The sequence below is a fragment of the Rhincodon typus genome, chromosome 1 (assembly GCF_021869965.1).
Source record: "Rhincodon typus isolate 14 chromosome 1, sRhiTyp1.1, whole genome shotgun sequence".
Taxonomy (NCBI): domain Eukaryota; kingdom Metazoa; phylum Chordata; class Chondrichthyes; order Orectolobiformes; family Rhincodontidae; genus Rhincodon; species Rhincodon typus.
Window position 1 is genome coordinate 105129672 of NC_063332.1, and position 20919 is coordinate 105150590.

A 20919-nucleotide genomic window follows, 5' to 3' on the forward strand; every position below is an offset into this window, starting at 1 on the left:
CAGCATTAGAGTCTGAACACCAGTTCACTGATTGGAGCAAGGGTGACACATGGGATGCAGCAGAGAAAAACAGTCCCCTTAGCTCCCACTTGGTTTACTACCCTCTGACACAGAGAACATTGGATGGTTATTTGGATAGTAATGGTGTGCAGGAGTATGGAAAAAGGGTAAGAAATTGGCACTAATGAACTGGGGGCAGGCATGATGGGCCAAAAGACCTCCTGCACCGTGACAATTCTGTAATTCTGTGACATGTCAGAAAATGCCTGGCCGAGGCCAGGATCTGAATGGATGGTAACAGCTTGGTTTTATTCCTGGCTCTGACATTGAAAAACTGGTGAGGCCTTGGGTGAGAAACTGATTGCCAAGTGGAACGTATAGAATGACACTCAGGCCATGAGTCAACGACTTCAGTAGACAGCAAGCAAGGAACGACAGGAAATGGAAGATAAACACAACTCTGAATAGCAACAGCATGCAGAAGTTTCAAAATTTGCAACATCTTATTCCATACCAGTCTTGTGATGCTGCCCTCACTAGCTGTTGCCCGCAGTCGGAACGCTGTGGTCTGGACACTTGTTGCATTCTTGAACCAGATGTTGATAGTACACTGTGAACCAAACAATGCATATTATAGCACTGCATTCATTCAGTTTGCTTTATTTACTCAGTGCTTTGGGGGGAGTCCTGGGAGTGGTAGATTGAGTGGGAACAGTACCTGAAAGGTTGTAACAGCCAATATAATACTATTGCAGCTGAATGCATTCGATAGTACAAGTGACATTAAAGTGGGAGCAACGTAGCAACAAAGAAACTTACATTGAGCTCCAGGTAAACGGAATGCATCCCCTGCAAAGCCAATGCAAAGAGCTTTGTGGTCTGAGGAGTAGATTGAATACATTTGGTTGTGCACTACTGGATGCTGGGAGCAACCCACGAGGCTTTTTAAAAGTTGGTGGATCAGATTGCAATAGTGACAGCCATGAGTTAAAACATTTTTTAAGTTTAAATTTTGAGCAGCACCAATTTTTGCTTATTTCTGACAAGCCACCAGCCATCATGTGCTACCTCACAGGTGGGAAATGCTGTTTGGACAGCTGATCAGAGGGATACTAGCAGTAACAGAACTGTAGCTTGGCCTTCAAAGAGGGGCAGATAATTTGAAGGAAACAGCATATTATGCTATGTTGGTTCAATTCTGTGCAACAGCTTAGGACAGCTCCAGTAACATTTCTACATTTAACACACATACTGCTGCCCAAAGACTAAAATTTAATTGGAAAAAGTACAAGATGGAAGTGAACTGGTTAATTTCACCAATGGAATCTTAATTCAAGGGGGAACTGGACTTGTGACAGCTATCAGTTTCATAAAATTTGATGTCATTTAACATAACTGGCACATAATAATTCTAACCTCCCAATCCTCATCAATGTAGCTTTTAAGATACACCTTTCCAAAACTGTGTTTGAGTTATAACATTCCAGTGGGTTAAAATGCACAAATGATATGAGGAAGTGAAACTTGTTAGATTTCACAGCTGTAGCACAGCACTAGCTTTACAATACAGACCAACATGCCCAGGAATATACAAAGGGAAACATAACCATTAAATGTTTCCTGAAATAGCTAAACATGTAGCAAAAATGAACACTTGACTTGTTTGTCAACTTAATCTGAATCCCTTTCTACTTTGCATAACTTGCCTTAAAAAGTCTTTCCAAGAATTCATTTTCTTGCCTTTCTTTTGTGGGACTGACTAAATTCAAAATATACCTCACAGGCAGAAATACAGAAAAGCTGAAGTAACAGACCTGAGCCCCAAACAAAGAGAATCAGAAGTCTGGTGAAGTAAAGCAATGTCAAATCTTTATTTATCACACATTGTAAATTATTAAATCTAATCAATTAAGGGAGATAACATAAGCTAAGTGAGACAATGTTGTCACCTCCTCCAGCCAAACAACCCTTGCAGACCTCTGCATTCCTGCAATTCTCGCATTTTGAGCATTCCCAGTTTTAATTGATGCACTATTGGCAGTCATGCCTTTCACTGCATAAGCTGTAAACTCTGGAAAAGTCTCCTTAAATCTCTCCACTTCTCTCTCTACCGCAAGGTGTTCCTCCACGCACACATCACCTGAAATTTCCTCATGGAGCTCGGTGTCCAATTTTGCTTGGTAATCCTTTGGTTGCTTAACAATGTTAAAGGCGCTATATAATTGTAAGTTGCCGTTGAAGCCAGAAGTCACATTTGAGGCCTAACTCTCTATTCTGCCTTATTCTTAATTGAAAGTGCAGAGTTCTTTTGCAAGAAAAGAATTAGAATAGAAATAGAACTGATTTATTAGTTTACATCACTACATTACAAGAAATTACAGATCTGCTATCCTTTATCCTCACATTCAAAAACCAAAACGATCTAAAAGTTGTATTTCTTTTTGAAAGCAGACCCACTGACTTCAAGCCCTTTAGATTAAAACTTCCCAAACAGATCTAACAATGACTTCTTTCCGCCTTCATATTTAGGTCCATTCTGGTCTGTTTGGGCCCTTTGGAGTAAAACTTCGTTTGGCCCAAACAGACCAGAATGGACCTAAATGTGAAGTGTAGCACCAAATGGAGACAAAAAGTAATAAGTGTAGAGATAATGAAATTAAAAATTTTTTACAGATGCCAACAGTTTTTTGATCTCATTCCCCAACAGACCTAGGGTACAAGTTCAAGAGTTAAATGAATCTTTTGCTTTTGGAAGTCAGGCAATTAGTGAAAGGTCACAAAAGGTAAGGCAAGAATGTTGAAAACCAAAAACATCTTTCATCTGAAAAACTGTTGGTCCCGAGGGTTTTGGATGAAGGATTCCTGACCTATATTTTCTGGGTATATTTCTTCTGTTGGCCGTAAAGTTGATGTTGGAGCAGTATACAGTGGGTAAACCCACTCATGCTCAGATTTGTTCACTAATACCAGTGGAAGACGCAAGATTTTCTCTTTCCACAGATTCATAAGGATAGTATTTTTGGGTGACTTAGTGACACTGAATTTAGTGATAGTGAAAACCAAGCTTGAGGGCTGCAACATTCAGTCCTTAATGTGAGCAGAATGGAACTAGGAGGCTGAGGAATTTCATCCTGTGGCCAGCTAAAGGGAATAATGTTGGCGGTGATGAGCAGGCTGTTAATCTATGAGATCAGAAGTGGGGAAAGAAAACCAATGTGTGCGTTCTTAGAAGTAAAAGGAATTTCAAAGTGACAGTAACCCATAACACGAAAGCAAGCCGAAATAAACATGCACAATAGAGGGAGGTCAATAAAAAAAAGTAAATCACTCATTCTGACCTTTGTGTATGACCAACAGTGATTTCATCTGGACATACTTGTAATTTTCACTGCTCTGATTAAATATACACAGAGTCATAAAGCATAGAAACAGACCCTTGCATCGAACTCGTCCATGCCGACCAGGTTTCCTAAACTAAACTAAACAGATGTTTTATATACAAGGGAATCATTTATGCTGCAACCCTAATACAGCACACCAGAACTGGCCTGCAGATGCAGTTAGTCCTTTATGTTGTACATGCAATCTTTTCAACAGACAGCAGATAGATCTACCTGGCATAAAGTGGAGAATTGACAGCAGGTACCAACTCCGTACCACAAACACTTGACATTTGGGCAAATTTCATTAGCAGCTACATGAGTCATCTCAGACAGAATTCAATGATCACAAATCATACATACCCATGGATGCTGCCCATACAGTCAGTGCCCATCAACTTAGAGAAGGAAGAATCCTTTGTGCTGGTGCCAAAAGGTCTTTTCATGGCATAGAGAACATCCTAAAGAGAGAAGTGCATTTATAATCTAACATAGCAAACATAATGCAGGAGAATTGGCATTAAAAAAATTAGGACAATGCATTTCCAAAAAACTATTGAATTTTTCAGGTAGGCCAGAAACGCAGATCATTTTTCTAAGTCTTCTTTACTCCTTTGAAGCCATACACTTATGAAGAAGGTATGACTGCGGGAACCTTCACAAAGCCCAATCCTCTTTTGGCTGTTAGCTACAGTGCCCATCAGGGGTTACTCAATACTGTCAAGCAACATTAACTTTGACTGATTCATTCTGCCCTAATTAAGGGATATTGTCACAATGTAAACTGCTGCTCTTGCTGGGATCTATTCACTCATCACAGACTCCAAACTGAATCTGGAATATTCCTGGAAGCGAAGTCTGCCTGTAGGTCCCTTACTCCACGTAGCTACTGCATAAGCTATTCACTCTTTACGGATAAATGTTGAAGTGAATGTTAATTACACCAGCTTATTTAATCTTAATGGGTCAGGGGTGATGAAATTTTACCCACTCATCAGAGCATGCATTAGCATTTTGCACATGTTAACCTCTGGTCGAAAGTGTATGTTGATCGGTGACTTTCATATTCTCCTTCTCCCAATAACAGAATGCTGTCTTCCTATGCAACACTAACAACAACAACACAATTCCTATACAATGCTAACAATGCCAATTCTACACCAATGCTTATAATCTGAGCAAACTGAATCTGTCAGATTGTCCTTGTTCCACTTCCTCAATGGTATAGATTTTATTTGTTTTTACTGGGTAGACCAATCGAGTGCTCAACATTTATCCTATCCCATTTTCCTCCAATGAAGGCAATCCCTAACTGACTATAAAATTGATGTTTGGAAATTAGCACCAATCTGATGTCCACACGTGTTTTCCAATTGGAATTAAGGGGAGATGGTTGTGTATTGGCAATGTCTCTGGGCTAGCAATTTAGGTCCCAGGTTACTTGGGATCAAATCCCACCATGGCAGCCAGTGGAATTTAAAGCCACTTAACTCTGGAACATAAAGCTAACTTCAGTAATGGAGAGCTACCAGGGATTGTTGTGTGGTTCACTAATGTCCTTTAGGGAAGGAAATCAGCCATTCTTAGCTGGACTGGCCTCCATGTGACTCCAGACCATGTGGTTGTTTTTTGATGGTCTTCTGCAATGGTTTTACCAAAGCCAAATCAGGATGGGCAACAAATACTGGCCTTGCTAGTGATGTCCATATCCCACAAAAGAATAAAAGATCACTGTATACCGGTCAAGAAGGGGCCCAGATTGGATCCCCCTGACCTCTGGTTTATGGCATTAAGATTACGGCTTGAGGAGATTATATCTGATCTTCTTTTTTGACACGTCAGCCAATTCTTGTTGGTAATGCCCATTAGAAAATACGATCATCCACTGTTATTCAAGTAGGTCTGAAGATTGATGGATTTGGATAAATGGAGTGGAAAGAAGCAAGCACCAGAAGCCATTACAGCAAAAAACGACAATTGCTTTGCCAGTTGAAATTCTGATTTTCTTTTACCACTTATTATGAGGTTAAAAAACTCCCAACTAAATTTCAGAAAAAAAAGACTACATATGCCAAAAGGGGAACTTCTAATCTCCTAAAAATGCACAAACTCAGTGTGAAGTCTGCTGTTACAACATCAATTAAAGAATGAATTGGCTACTAAATGACAGCACACAGGGAGACCACTGAAACAATTTGTGTTTCCTGACCATGACCAGCAGCAACCATTGTATATATTTTGCCCAGCACTTGTTTCAACAAAATTAAAGATTGCACTGCATCATTGTTTTGAATTAATCTAATAACCCATCTAGAGACAATATTAATCAAAGACTTTGAAAGATTATCAGTTCAGAGTCTGGTTATGATTTTATGTTGTTTAGATCTTATCAACTGGTTATATATTATTTGTGTTTATTGGCTGACTGGATAGTATAACTACTCAGGAGTGAGGGTGGCCAAATCAACGTCCAGCAATGTTTGGAAAGAAACCTAAAGGAAATCACCAGACCCCACCTCAGCTTTACCCTGACTGAAACATTGTTTTAGACATTTGAAAGTCGGTCATGCTGTCACAAGCATTTTAGAAGAATCTTTTCATTGTTTCAATACTGGAGTTCTGCACCAGATTTATGGTAACATTAAATTTAACCAGCATTTGAACCCAACTCAGATCAGCTGTTTAACCATGTGAACGAACAATTCTGAGGCACTCTTATTTGCGGCCAGTATAACAGTGCCTCAAGCATAATTGTGTCATGAGAGTCAGTGCAACATGATGACTGACACTAAAGACTGATAAATACCTGTGCTATTCATCAACACAGACAGATAAAACCTATAATGAGAGGATGCAATTAACGGGTAGGGTAGGATTACAAAGGATTTCCTGACAGTTAATAGTCTGCTACTCTAACTGTAGAGATTTCACTGAAGTTCTAGCAAATTCTCTTTTGATTATTTTCAAACTTGTCAAGCACAGAATAGTTCCCATGACCTGAAACAAAAATCATTATTCCTGCATATCTTGAAGCAATTTTAGACAATAACTGATGACTATAACACATGCACCATTAAACTGCACATTAACAGATTCAGTATTCATTAATGCTGATTTATCATTCTTGGAACACAATTGTGAAGTGTAATGGAGCAATATCAAAAGAACAATAATGGGTAACTTTGTAAATAGTGAGAAAAGTAGTAGACTACTTCAGTAGGAGATAGCCTGACGAAATAGGCAGACAAACGATAGATGCAATTTAATACAGGTAATTGTGAAGCAATATACTTCAGGAGGAATAACATGGAGAGGTTGTATGGTATTATTTTGAGGGGTTGCAAGAATAGACACATACTCTGTTACATATTCAGAATATACATCGTATACATATCTACTAATCCGTAAAAGATGGTAGGAAAAGTTCAGAAGGTGGTTAACAATTTCATGGATACTTGGCCTTAAGAGTAGGAGTTTTAAATACTAAAATTGTGAAGTCACTCTAAACCAATACAAATTTTTAGTTAAGCATCAGCTTGAACATCATATAAAATTTGGGGACCATCCTTTGGAAAGGATATCAAAACCTTGGAGAGAATACAAAACTCGGTTTATCAAGACGATAGTAGAGTAAGGAAGTGTTCTGAGGAAGGGTCACCAGACCCAAAAGGTCAACTCTGATTTTTTTCTTCAGAGATGCACCAGACCTGCTGAACTTTTTCAGCAACTTCTGTTTTTGTTCCTGATTTACAGCATCTGCAGTTCTTTTGGATTTTAGAAGAGTAAGGGTATTATGTGAAGAGATGGATTAGTGTGATTGCTTTCCTTAAAAAGGGAAGAAAGATACAGGGTGCTGTAACAGAGGTATTTCAAAATTATGAGGAGCAAGTGGGGGATATTATTTCCAGTGGTATTGGGTCAGTTTTCAGAGATTATGAAACAAAAATGACTGGCAGAAAAAATACTAAAAACTCAAGATAGTGGCAGAATAAGGTGCTCCAGCCAGAGGTCCTCTGCTCACCAGTTCCTTTTGCTTTTTCCTCTCTTTGCTGCAGTTTTTCCTCCCATCTCCCCTCCAAACTTTTAACTTCTTAAACTACGCTACCTGGAGGCATGGAGAGTGGAGCCCGAGACCAGACCAGCAGAGCAGACGAGTCGGAGACTAGGTCAGTGCGGGAGACGAGCAGCGGCCGAAGCCCGGAGCAGGAGCAGACCAACCCCAGGCTGACCTGGGAGGCAAGTCCCGGAAGCAAGTTGTGACCGGAACGGGACCAGGGCGAGCACAGGCAGAGTCTCGGAAGTGACTTGTGGAGGAGCCTGGAACAGGAGCAGAACCAGCACAGGCTGAACTGGGAGCAGAGTGGCAGCCAGAATCCGGAAAGGCAATAGAGTGAGTCCAGGCCGGCCAGGGGAATGAGTCTTGGGGGTGGATCCGTGACAGAGGCCAGCACGTGGAGGCAGAGAGGCCTCGTGTTCTGACCGCCGGTGGGCAAAGATTCTGTGAGAAAGGACTATAACTTGAGTACTTTAAAGACACTTTTTATCATCATTCTGGACATTTTAAACTCTGTATTTCCATGCTAGTCTTTTTTTTCCCCAACTATTTCAATTCTGTAGCAACACAAAGTATCTGTACCCAGGTACGCTGTACCTAAGATGGCAGCAGGAGGTAACATACTTTTCACTGCATTCATTTGAGTGCACATGACTGTAAAGGTTGTTCTAATTCCAAGATCGACATGGGAAATTTCTTCACACAGAGGTTGTTAATGATTTGGAACACACTTTTTGAAAGGGTCGTACCATTATATTTCATAGGAATTTTCAAAAGGCATGTGAACATATACTTGAAGAAAACTGGTTTGCAGAGTTGTGGGGAGAAGGCTGGGACTTGTGACTAGTTCTTACAAAGGGCTGGCGCTGGTGTATTGGGCAGAATGGCCGTTCCTACTTTGTTAGATTCTACCATTCCTAACAATGACAAGTCTATGCCGTGCACAGCCAGCGATCTATAACTTACTCTCAGCTTGCTGAGACATTATAGCACATCAAGACCATAAGACCATACGATATAGGAGCAGAATTAGGTCATTCAGTCCATTGAGTCTCTCTACCATTTGATCGTGGCCGACATGTTTCTCAACTCCATACTCCTGCCTTCTCCCCGTAACCCTTGATCCTCTTACTAATCAAGATTCTATCTCTGTCTTAAATATACTGAATGACTTGGCCTCCCCAGCCGTCTCTGGCAATGCATTCCACTTATTAACTACCCTCTGGCTGATGATGTTCCTCCTCAGCTCAGTTCTAAAGGGTTGTCCCTTCACTCTGGGGCTGTCCCCTCGGGTCCTAGTCTCTTTGACTAGTGGAAACATCTTCTCCACATCCACTCTATCTAAGCCTCTCAGTATCCTGTAAGTTTCAATAAGATCCTTCCTCGTCCTTCTAAACTTCATCAAATACAGACCCAGAGCTCTCAACTGCCCCTCATAATGACAAGCCCTCAACCCTGGGATCATTCTTTTAAATCTCCTCTGGGACTCCTCCAATGCTAGCACATCTTTCGTTAGATACCGGGCCAAAACCTACTCACAACATTCCAAATATGTTCTGACTACAGCCTTATACGGCCTCAGCAGTACATTTCTGCTGTTGTATTCTGTCCCTCTTTGAAATGATGGTCAACATTGCATTTGCCTTCCTAGTTGCCACCTGAACCTGCATGTTAAGATTAAGAGAATCCTGAACTAGGATTCCTAAGTCCCTTTGTGCTCAGATTTTTGAAGCCTTTCCCTGTTTAGAAAATAGTCTATGCATCTATCCTTCCGATCGAAGGGCATAGCCTCACACTTTCCCACAATGTATTCCATCTGCCACTTTTGTCCCCTCGCTAAGCAAGTCCTCATGCAGCCTCCCCACTTCCTCAACACGACCTATCCCTCCACCTATTTTTGAGTCATCTGCAAACTTAGTAACAATGCCCTCAGTTCCTTTGTCTAGACCGTTAATGTATAAAGTGAATAGTTGTGGTCCCAACACTGATCCCTGTGGAATTGCTCTAGTCACCATCTGCCATCCTGAAAAAGTCCTCTTCATCCTCACTCTCTGCCAGTCAGCCAATCCTCTATCCATGCCAGTACCATGCTCCTAACACTACGTGCTCTTACTTAGCAGTCTCCTGTGTGGAACCTTGTCAAAGGCCTTCTGGAAATCCAAATAAATCACATCCATTGGCTTTCCTTCATCCAATTTGCTCGTTACCTCCTCAAAGAATTCGAAACAGATTTGTCAGGCATGACCTCCCCCTGATGAAGCCATGTCAACTCCACCCTATTTTACCATGCACTTCTGCAATCTCACCTTAATAATGGACTCTTATTGATGACTGAGATCAGGGTAACCAGCCTATGGTTTCTGTCTTTTACCTCCCTCCCTTCCTAAACAGTGGTGTTGAATAAGCCATTTTCCAGTCCTCCCTGACAGATCACCAATGAGTCTACAATCTACACAGCTATCTCTTTCAAAACCTTGGAGTGTAGCCATCAGGTCCAGGTGATTTATCTGTCTTCAAACCTTTTAACATCCCCAGCACCTTCTCCTTATGATGGCCACTACGTGCACCTCTGCCCCGACTCTCAAAGTTCCAGTATGTTGCTGGTGTCTTTCACAATGAAAACTGATGCAAAGTACCTATTCAGTTCCTCTGTTATTTCTTTGTTCCCCATTACTATTGCGCCAGCCTCATCTTCTAGCAGTCCAATGTTAACTCTCGTCTCTCTCACCTTATAGATGTCTGAAAAAAACTCTTGCAATCTTCTTTTATATTACTAGCTAGCTTACTCTCATTTCATCTTCTCCCCCCGTTATTTTTTAGTTATCTTCTGCTCATTTTTAAAAGCTTCCCAAACCTCTGGCTCCCACTAACCTTGTATGTTTTTGCTTTTATGGCCCTGACTTCCCTTGTCATTAATGGTTGCCTCATTCTCTCCTTAGCATGTTTCTTCGACATTGGGATGAATTTCTGCTATGCCTCCCGAATTACCCCCAGAAACTCCTGCCGTTGCTGCTCCACTGTCTTCCCAGCTAGAATCTGCTTCTAATCACCTCTGACAGCTCCTCCCTCATGTTTTCATAGTTACCTTTACTCAATTGTAATACCGTTACATCTGATTCCAGCTTCTCACCCTCAAACTTAAGGGTAAATGTTTTCATATTAAGGTCACTCCCTTCCAGTGGTTTCTTCACCTTCAGCTCCCCAAAGTCAGCCTCATAGCACATTACCAAATCCAGAATTTCCTGTTCCTTAGTGTGCGCTGCCACAAGCTGCTCCAAACAAAAAAAAACTCAGACATTTCCCAAATTCCTTTTTTTGAGATCTGCTACCAACTCGATTTTCTCAGTCCACATGCATATTCCAGTCCCCCACCATTATTGTAATAGTGCCTTTCATGTTTTTTCTCTCCTGATTTATTTTCTTCCCTACATCTGACTAGTGCTAGGAAGCCTTTAAACAACTTCCTTCAGGCTCATTTTTTCTTTCCAATTCCTCAATTCTACCCACACAGATTCTAGGCCCTCTGACTTTATATTGCTTCTTGCTATCTATTTAATTTCATTTCTTACCAACAAGGCAACCCCAAATCCTTCTGCCCATATGCCTGACCTTTCAGTAGGATGTACATCTTTTAGATATTTAGTTCCCAGCCCTGAACCCCTTGCAGCCACAGCTCTGTGATACCTACAACATTGTACCTGCCGATTTTCATCTGCACTACAAGCTCATTTACCTTGTTTTATATACTGAAATGCAATTGCATACAACAACCTCAGTGCTGTGTTGAGAAGGAGAAGCAGTCATAGTTATCCTCTTATTTGCTGTCCCTGAAGTTAGATTCCTGAGCCTTTCCTGTTCTTTCTTATTCTAGTAACTTTAATAACCTCTGCTGAGCCCTCTCCCCTTTAAGCTTTCCTATAATTTTTCATGTATCTAACCCAACCCCTCCAACCACCATGTTGTTTAAAACCCTACCCACAGCCCTAGAAAAATGATTCACCAGGACTCTGGTCCCAGCAGGATTCAGGTGGAGCCTGTCCCATTGGAACAGCTCCCTCCTTTCCCCAGTGCTGGTGCCAATGACCCATGAATTCAAATCTGTTTCTCCCACACCAACCTTCTTCTTTAGTCTTGTTGACCCTGTACCAATTTGCTCGTGGCTCAGGTGGTAATCCGGAGATTACTACAATTTTTTGACCTGCTTTTTAAACTGAGGCTCAGCATAGCCACTCAGTTCATTGGTGGACCACAACAACTGAATCTTTTCCCTCCAAATCCAAGTTCCTCTGCAGCCCAGATGAGAGATACTGAGACATCGAGATATCCTGATCCCAGGCACAAGAGCCTTCAGGACTCTCGATCCTGGCCACAGAGAACAGTGATTACTCCCCGGACTATACTATCCCCGATTACAACCACATTTCATTTTTCTCCCCTCTCTTGATCTGCTCCCTGTACGTGGTACTATGGTCAGTCTGCTCATCCTTCCTACAGTCCCTGATCTCATCCACACAGGGAGCAAGAATCTCAGACCTGTCAGACAAGCTCAAGTGCTGAGGCTGTTTCAGCACTACCTCCGAGACCCCTCTACCTGACTCAGCCATAGTCACACCCTCCTGCTCTAAGGTAGTTAATCTAATGAATGTGTCTGCCTCCTGGAACGCAGCATCCTGGTAACTCTCCTCCTCCCAGATGTGTTGCAGTGTTCAAAGCTCAGACTCCTGCCCACCAACTCTAAGCTGGAGTTCCTCAAGCAACCAACACTTACTACAGATGTGGTCACTAATAACTGCGATGGGGTCCACCAGCTCCCAACATCATGCAGTCACAACACAATGCCTGGTTAGGCATTTCAATTCCAATTCCAATTTGTAGTTCTTGGTTTGACATTTTAAAGACGACACTGGACTAGATGGTGATGAATGAAGATAATATTCTACTAAGATAAAACCTTCAGTGTTGTTAATTCATGCCTTGACCCTCAATGTTTTATGAAAAGATCACTTTCTACTTCAAAACTGACAGTTTCACTTTTACTAGAATTGAATGGGGGTCACTGACATTGACTTGCCCATGAATTTTCCACCCACCTCAGAGATCATTTCAGTTGACGGTGACGATCTTGACCGAATGTGGACTGCCACCGGGTTTTCCGATCTTTCCAGTAGGTTGTCAGCAGATGCAAACTTTCCAGAATTCCTGGCAGATGACTGCCTATCGAATGCCAGCTGTTGTTGATGGTGGGATTGATTTTGATGGGAGTGATTAGAAGGTCGGACTGGTTCCTGAGGAGCTATTTTGTTCAGTGTTAATTCTGAGCCGTATGAGCGCTCCATGTTCATTCTGTACCGGTTCAGCGAGGCTCTGTTGTCAGCCTGATGTACACTGCTATATAAATCAAAGTTGCCCGGAAGTCCAGGGGGGAGCGTTGAGGAAACACGAGCGGTCTCTGGCAATCTATCCAGAGGCTGGCGACCGTAGACGCTCTGGTCAAGCAGTGAGCTCATACTTGAGCAGGAGGAAAGGCTCTGATCATCAGATCTGCTCGGTTGCAGGTAAACGCTCTGCGATCGCTCCTTCACCACGCCCGTTTCCTGCACGAACGGCCTTTTGCCGGTTTTCCGGTGAATATAATCGGCGAGTGCGTTCTGTTGGATCTGCTTCAGTTCAGGCTTGGAGAGGTTCACGGTGGACAAGGTCCTTCCTTCTCTTTCGAACAGCCTCCGCCTGTCCGCCACAGACTGCAGTTCCGTGGCCTCGGGAAAAGTAAATGCTCGATCTGGTTTATGTTGAGCAGCAAATGAGATTTCGCTATCTGACACTCCCAGCTCATTAATCTTTTCCGGCTCAGAAAAAGATCGCTTCTTCTGCTCCGCCGTCAAGCGTTTCCTGTTTCCGATACGTGCGACGTGGTGACTGTTTTGAAGCTCTTTGCTGCTGAAGTCCGGGTTCGGATTCCTCACTTCTGTAGGTGTGAGGCAATGCCTTTCCTTTGGTACGTGCAAGAGCTTTGGCTGAGACACTGAGCCAACATGGGCCGAAGCGGGTCTGGCAGGAATGCTTGGTTTGTTCACATACGGGGAGGTTAAATCCAGGTCTTTACGTCGAAAAGAAGTGGCCCTCAGTACCTTGCTCTGAGCGTCCTTCAGACTGTTTCGGTAAGCTCGGTTAAAGGCGTTATCAGGGGGAGAGCCTGAGAGGTCATCTTCCCACAAGGTGTCCTCCTCACCTTTATCCATCAACTGGATAGAACTTCTGCTCTTGCTGAGCTGGCCTCCCTTGTTTTGGATGGGAAGTGAAGCACGTTTGCTCTTCTGTGCAGATTTAGCAGGAAGCTGCAGCTCACCATCCTGACGTCTCAGCTCCTCTACTTTAGTGCCGGCTTCTCTGTTCTCACACGTCAAGTGATGCAGGATAGGGGTCTTGTCTGCAGTTATTAGGTTGCTCATTGAAGTTGATGGCTGCTTTGCTGGCTGCCCTTCTGCGACACTGTATCTGTTGTTCATATCATCCAGGCAGTTAAGTGAACTTCTGGCACTGGAATTGTGGCCTGACATTAAAGAGTCTGAACTGTAGTGCAGGCGTCGGTTGTTTGGAAACTTCTCACTGTTGTGCTCACGTTGCTCGATCTTATTGACAGTCTCAAGCACAGAGGAACGTTTTGTCATTTCAGGCTTTCCAAAGTGACCACTCTGGGAACCTTGGGTGCTACTGGTACTGAACCTTGACCTGCTGAAATTAGATTTATTATGCTGCTCTTGGCACTGAGTCTGCTCTTCGTACGCTGGCTGTGAATATGGAGATGTATTGATTATGTCACTGTAGCGTTTCAGACACAATTGCCTTTCATAGTGACTCCGTGGTTCAGGAACCTGCTCTTTGCAGTCCAGATCCCATTTTTGGGATGATCGGCTATCATTGTAACTTTCCCACTGCTGTAACGCTTTTGCGTCCAAACTTTGTTGCCTACGGTGGACCATTTTGCTCTCTGGGTGGTTCTGCCACAAAGGCGAGCCTTGTTGGTCTCTGTTCTCATCCTGCATCTGAACTGGATGATTTTCCCTTTCAATTTTCCTCTGACCAACGTCTCCATCCGTTTGACCTCTTTCTTGCCAGTTCTCAGCTTGCTGATTGGCTGAGCCTTTCTCACTGCTTTGCCTTCTCTGCTGTGCTTGTGGAGGTTCGATATTTCTACAACGGTACTGTGCATCGGTCACGCTGGCACTGGCTGGGGAACTGTGACAAGGCAGTGGGCCTCCATCAGGAGGCACTGTATCAGGAAAGCATTTTGAATCAGAGAAGACATGCACCTTGTAGTGGGTATACTGTCCGTCTGGATGTTCCGAGTTCATTTCATATTCACTGTTAGAATCAAAGTTTATAGCGCTGGATTGGTAAAGAGCTGGTTTATTGACAGTGCTTTGGTTTTTGCTTTCCTCTACATTGCACGGAGTACATTTAGTCCTTTCAGTTGAATTCTGAGCACTGTGTGTATTTTCTCTACTTAGGGCAGGGTAGAATAACCCGTTATTACTGTTTTGATGCAGACAGTTTGTGCTGGTGGTCGGTGCCTGGGCATACTGTGGTTCAGGCTGAGGCACTGGGTAAATTCCAGTTGGCAGCATTGCTTGACCTGGTTGTGGTGCTTGAGTGTAACTGTGCTTCGGCTGAACAGCTGGGCTACTTTCAGGGCTCTTCTCCAATACTGTATTGAGTTGTCCTTCTAAAAATGCTGACTTCAGTGGGTGGGTTTGCCCAGAGGAACCTGTGTTGATATGGTGAGGCCGTGCTCCCTTTGGCTGAGGTCGAACAGGCTTGGCCTGTCCGTCTAGACTTGACCAGGAGGTAGGTTTCTCATGACTTCTGATTGCCATGAAACTGTCACTGCGGGTTGGTGGAAGAGGAGGTGCTTTATTATCTGCCTCAAAAGAGCTCCTACTCGGGGTATTCCATACTGGCCCAATACTGTGTCTGTTACCACTGTAGGACTTATAATAGCTCCTGGCATCCATCTGGGCTCGGCTATTTGAGCTCTTTGTCGAAGGACAGCTAACCTCATGCTCCTCAGAAATTCCTCTGTGGGAATCATAAACTGTTTTTACATACTTTATGTCGGCTTGTCTGATTCCTTCATGGAGACTATTCCTGGAAGGCATGTTTTCCATGGAATAGGAACGTTCAGTCCGGAAGGGTGCAGCTGGATATTCAGGAATACTACAACTGGTCGAGAAGGAGCTATAGGCAGAATCCCTTTTGCTATGATGGTGGGAAAGCTGATCGATGCTATTAGTGGATTTGGATGGTGACAAGCTGCAGGAATGATACGGAGGGTTGGTGTGGTCCAGGCTCTCCATACTACCCCTCGAGCTGTACTGATCCGGACTCCTCCTCAGATACCCGGGATCATAGCCAGAGAGGTCACTCGTGGAAGAACTGGTCAGGAAAAGAAAAAAGTTATTTTGAATCAAGGATTGAATTTACCTGTATATCAGTGCCAGACAAGAACAACCACATTTTAATGCCTAGAATCTATCCTGTTCTGTGCAGTCATTCAACGCATTAAACAACATCTTGAATCAAACAGCAAAACACCGTAACCTATACATACGATGTTATTAAACAGAAATTATAATATTTTTGTGCCTTTAATTTTAATGTCAATGTTACTGTGATTAGTTTATATCGTGGTCCCCCCAAAAAATAACTAACTTTGTCACCAACTTTTTAAAAATCAGTGTTTTTGTGCACGCATTAGCTTCCTATTGCCTTTTGTTTTGCTGTGAACAAACTGTCAAAGTTGTAATCTTCTTGATCAGATTTTACCAGTTGATTGGCTAGGATAACTACGATGTTGTGGCCATTACAGAAACTTGGGTAACTCAGGGAGAGGAATGGTTGTTGGATTTTCTGGGATTTAGATGCTTTAAAAGAAATAGGGAGAGTGGAAAGAGAGGCCGGGGAGTGGCACTGCTAGTCAGGGCTAGTGTAGCAGCTATTGAAAGGCAGTTCGAGAATATGTCCACAGAGTCAGTTTGGGTTGAGCTCAGGAACAAGAAAGGAGCAGTCACTTTGTTGGTTTTTTTTTTTAAAAACAGACCCCCTAATAGTTGCAGAGAAGTAGAGGAGCGGATTGGGAGGCAGATACTGGAAAGGTGCAGAAGTCACAGGGTTGTAGTCATGGTCAACGTTCCAAATATTGATTGGAAACATTTTAGTTGTAATATTTTAGATGGAGCGGATTTTGTCCAGTGCGTTCAGGAAGGATTCCTGACACAGTACGTAGATAGACCAACACGAGGAGAGGCCACTTTGGATTTGGTGCCTGGCAATGAACCGGGCCAAGTGTTAGACCTGTTGGCAGGACAGCATTTTGGTGGTAGCGATCATAACTCTGTTACTTTTACAATAGTCATGGAAAAGGATAGGTACATACAGCAGGGTAAGGTTTATAATTGGGGAAAGGGTAATTACAATTCTGTTAGGCAAGAACTGGGTAACATAAATTGGGAACAGATGCTGTCAGGGAAGAGCACTATTGAAAATGTGGAGATTGCTTAAGGAATGCATACTGCGTGTGCTCGATATGTTTGTCCCTCGCAGGCAGGGAAGATGCGGTCAAGTGGGGGAGCCTTGGTTCTCAAGAGAGGTCAAACGACTGGTTAAGAGGAAGAAGGATGCTTATGTAAGGTTTAGGAAACAAGGAACGGAAAAGGCTCCAGAGGGATACAAGTTATCCAGGAAGGAGCTGAAGAAAGAGCTTAGGAGAGCTATAAGGCGGCATGAGAAAACCTTGGCAGATAGGATCAAGGAAAACTCCAAGGCCTTTTACATGTACATGAGGAATAAGTAAGAGAATGACCACAGAAAGGGTAGGGCTGATCAAGGATTGTAAAGGGAACTTGTGCACGGAGCCTAAAGAGATAGGAGAGGTCCTTAATGAATACTTTTCCTCAATACTCACAACTGAGAGGGACCTAGTTGTAGAGGAAGACAGTGTGAAACAGGCTGATAGGCTAGACGATGTCGATGTTAGTAAGGAAGATATGCTAGGAATTTTGAGGAAGTTGAAGATAGATAAGTTCCCCGGGCCTGATGGGATTTATCCAAGGATTCTATGGGAAGCAAGGGAAGAGATCGCAGGGCCTTTGGCGATGATCTTTCCGTCCTCACGGTCCACGGGTATAGTGCCGGAAGTTTGGAGAGAGGCAAACGTCATTCCCTTGTTCAAAAAAAGGGAATAGGGATAACCCCGGAAATTACAGGCCAGTTAGTCTTACATCAGTGGTGGGCAAATTATTGGAAAGGGCTCTGAGAGATAGGATTTATGATCACTTGGAAAGGCACAGTTTGATTCATGATAATCAGCACGGATTTGTGAGGGGTAGATCATGCCTCACAAACCTTACTGAATTCTTTGAAGAGGTGGCCAAACACGTGGATGAAGGTAGAGCAGTGGATGTGGTATACATGGATTTAAGTAAGGCGTTTGATAAGGTTCCCCTGGTAGGCTCATGCAGAAGGTAAGGAGGCGTGGGATAGGGGGAAATGTGGCAGATTGGATTCAGAATTGGCTGACCCTTAGAAGACATCGGGTGGTAGTGGATGGAAAATATTCAACATGGTGCTCAGTTATGAGTGGTGTACCACAAGGATCTGTCCTGGGTCCTCTTCTATTTGTGATTTTTGTAAATGATTTGGATGAAGGAGTGGAAGGGTGGATTAGCACGTTCGCAGATGATACGAAGGTGGGTCACATTGCGGACAGTGCGGAGGGCTGTTCTAGGTTACAAAGGGACATTGATAGGATGCAGAGCTGGGCTGAGAAGTGGCAGATGGAGTTTAACCCTGAAAGGGGTGAGGTGATTCATTTTGGAAGGACAAACTTGAAAGCAGAATACAAGGCTAACGGAAAGATTCTTGGCAGTGTGGAGGAGCAGAGGGATCTTGGGGTTCATGTTCACAGTTCCCTGAAAGCTGCCACCCAGGTGGATAGAGTTGTTAAGAAGGCGTATGGTGTGTTAGCTTTCATTAATAGAGGGATTGAGTTCAAGAGCCATGAAGTTATGCTCCAGCTATACAAAAGCCTGTTGTTTCGGCCACATCTGGAGTATTGTGTCCAGTTCTGGTCGCCTCATTACAGGAAAGATGTGGAGGCGTTGGAAAAGGTGCAGAGGAGATTTACCAGGATGTTGCCTGGAATGGAGGGAAGGTCTTACGAGGAAAGGTTGAGAGAGCTAGGGCTTTTCCCTTTAGAATGACGAAGGATGAGAGGTGACTTGATAGAGGTGTACAAAATGATCAGGGGTATAGATAGAATAGACAGCCAGAGTAGCTATTACGAGGGGACATAGTTTTAAAGTGAAAGGAGGTAGATATCGGGGAGACGTCAGAGGTAGGTTCTTTACTCAGAGAGTGGTAGGGGCATGGAATGCATTGCCGGAGAGGGTAGTGGAGTCGGCCTCATTAGGGCCATTTAAACGTCTCTTAGATAGGCATATGGATGATGGTATAAAAGGTAGGGGTGGAGGTTAGATAGACCTTAGGATTAGGGTAAAAGTTTGGTACAACATAGTGGGCCGAAGGGCTTGTACTGTTCTGTGTTCTTAAGTGGCAGAAAGATTTGATGAAAGATATTCCATCAATCGGTTGTGTTGGTGATGACCAGAGGGAAGGGTGGGTTGGAGGTTGGGAGCGCAGAAAGAGGGATGTAGTAGGCTACCAGAGGAGGGATACCACCCAAGAATACCCTCCTTTATAATCAACTGCAATCTGACATAGGACTCCAGGCTGCTTTGGCTAGGACAGGCTGAGACAGAGCTCATCTATTCATACAGAGCTAAGGATGGAACAGCATATTACAAAAAAAATCTTGGTAATAGTGCACCCTTCCTATCGAACTTGATATTAACACTTTCAGTTTTCAAGACGAGATGGGAGCAGGAATGAGACTGGATAGTAATCTGGAACACTGACCATTGCATTGGTGGGAAGTGGGGGGGGAGAGCGGAGAGGGTGCAAGACAGGTTGCAGAATTTGAATTCAATTAACAAAAAGTCTGGGAAAAATACAGAACGAAAGACACACACAGTCTGTTGTCTCAATGGTAGACAAAAAACTAGCACTGATTGTGAGGAAAGAACCCAGTTGGTTCACTAACAACCGGTAGAGGAAGGAAATCTACCATTCTTCCCCTGTCTGGTCTATATATAGACTCCATATCGACAGTATTGTAGTTGACCTCTCAAGTTATGGGCAAGACAGGATGGCAACAAAATTCTATCCTTGCCAGTGACATCCTCAGCCCATGGAAGAATGAGGGATCCTCATGGTAAGGAAGAACCTGATTGCTTTAAAAGGAAAGCAGATCTAAGATTAAAAAAAATTAAAGGATTAAGAAAAATGAATGAAAAAGATCATTGTGACCCTTTAACAGTCAAAGGTAATTGTTAGCATAGTCACCAAGACAGTGAAGAATGTACTGAAGAAAGTGATGCCGGGTTACATGGACCAAGCATTTCAACACTAAGTATTTTGTGTTTATCACAGAATCCCTACTGTGTGGAAACAGGCCCTTTGGCCCAACAAGTCCACACCGACCTTCAGAGCATCCCATCCAGACCCATCCCCCTATAACCCACCTAACCTACACATCCCTGAATGCTATGGGCAATTTAGCATGGCCAATCCACCTAACCTGCACATCTTTGGACTGTGGGAGGAAACCAGAGCATCTGGTGGAAACCCATGCAGACACGGGGAGAATGTAAACTCCACGCAGACAGTCGTCCGAGGGTGGAATTGAACCCAGGTCCCCGGTGCTGTAAGGCAGCAGTGCTAACCACTGAGGAGACTCCCATCAGTTGACATAGCCTCAATAAAGTAATGTGTTAAGACTATCAAAAGATGCAGTAATCTCTTATTATTTGTGCCATTTTTACAAACTACATTTTCTACTTAATCAAAGCCAATGATCGATGCACTGATGGCCAGTGGTAAATGATACTCTTGAACACTGTGCACTCTTTTAACTTCTTCTATTATAAATTCCTATGCTCACATTTATAACTGACAGTGCCAAAGGAAATCTGTCAAGTTGTAAATTACACCCTTTGACTGTTGGAGGTGCTCAAGTATCATCATTGACAAAGCATATAATTGCAATGTGACAAATTTACATCAGCTGTTTACAAAGCGCAGTCACAGAAATGTATAATGGAAATATAAAGAAATGAATTTAAGATTAGGATTGAACGAACTACTTTCGAGTCTCCTGGTCAATTAATCCCACCCAAGGCTCTCCTTTACCTGTGGCAATACATCATTTTGATTCCTCATATACAACGCCACAAGACACATATAGGAAATCCGTTGCCATCCTCAACTCCCCTAACTCATTCTCTCCCCTCTTCAAATAATGAACAATTTAGTACCCAATATCTTAGCTCACCTTAAATTCAATTTTACTTGCACCACTTCCTCCTAACA

The 20919-nt window shown here is 43.1% G+C and overlaps 1 protein-coding gene across 6 annotated transcripts in view; it reads right to left on the minus strand.

The window, feature by feature from the left end:
* Window positions 1-20919, minus strand: part of shroom3 (shroom family member 3) — a 400329-nt gene that overhangs the window by 17141 nt on the left and 362269 nt on the right. For all 6 annotated transcript variants that reach the window (XM_048592441.1, XM_048592508.1, XM_048592686.1 and 3 more), the window contains 3 exons: window positions 12525-15867; window positions 3744-3841; window positions 515-610 (listed from right to left, as the gene is read on the minus strand). In XM_048592441.1, the coding sequence (XP_048448398.1) occupies window positions 515-610; window positions 3744-3841; window positions 12525-15867 (3537 nt within the window). The remainder of the gene's footprint in view (window positions 1-514; window positions 611-3743; window positions 3842-12524; window positions 15868-20919) is intronic.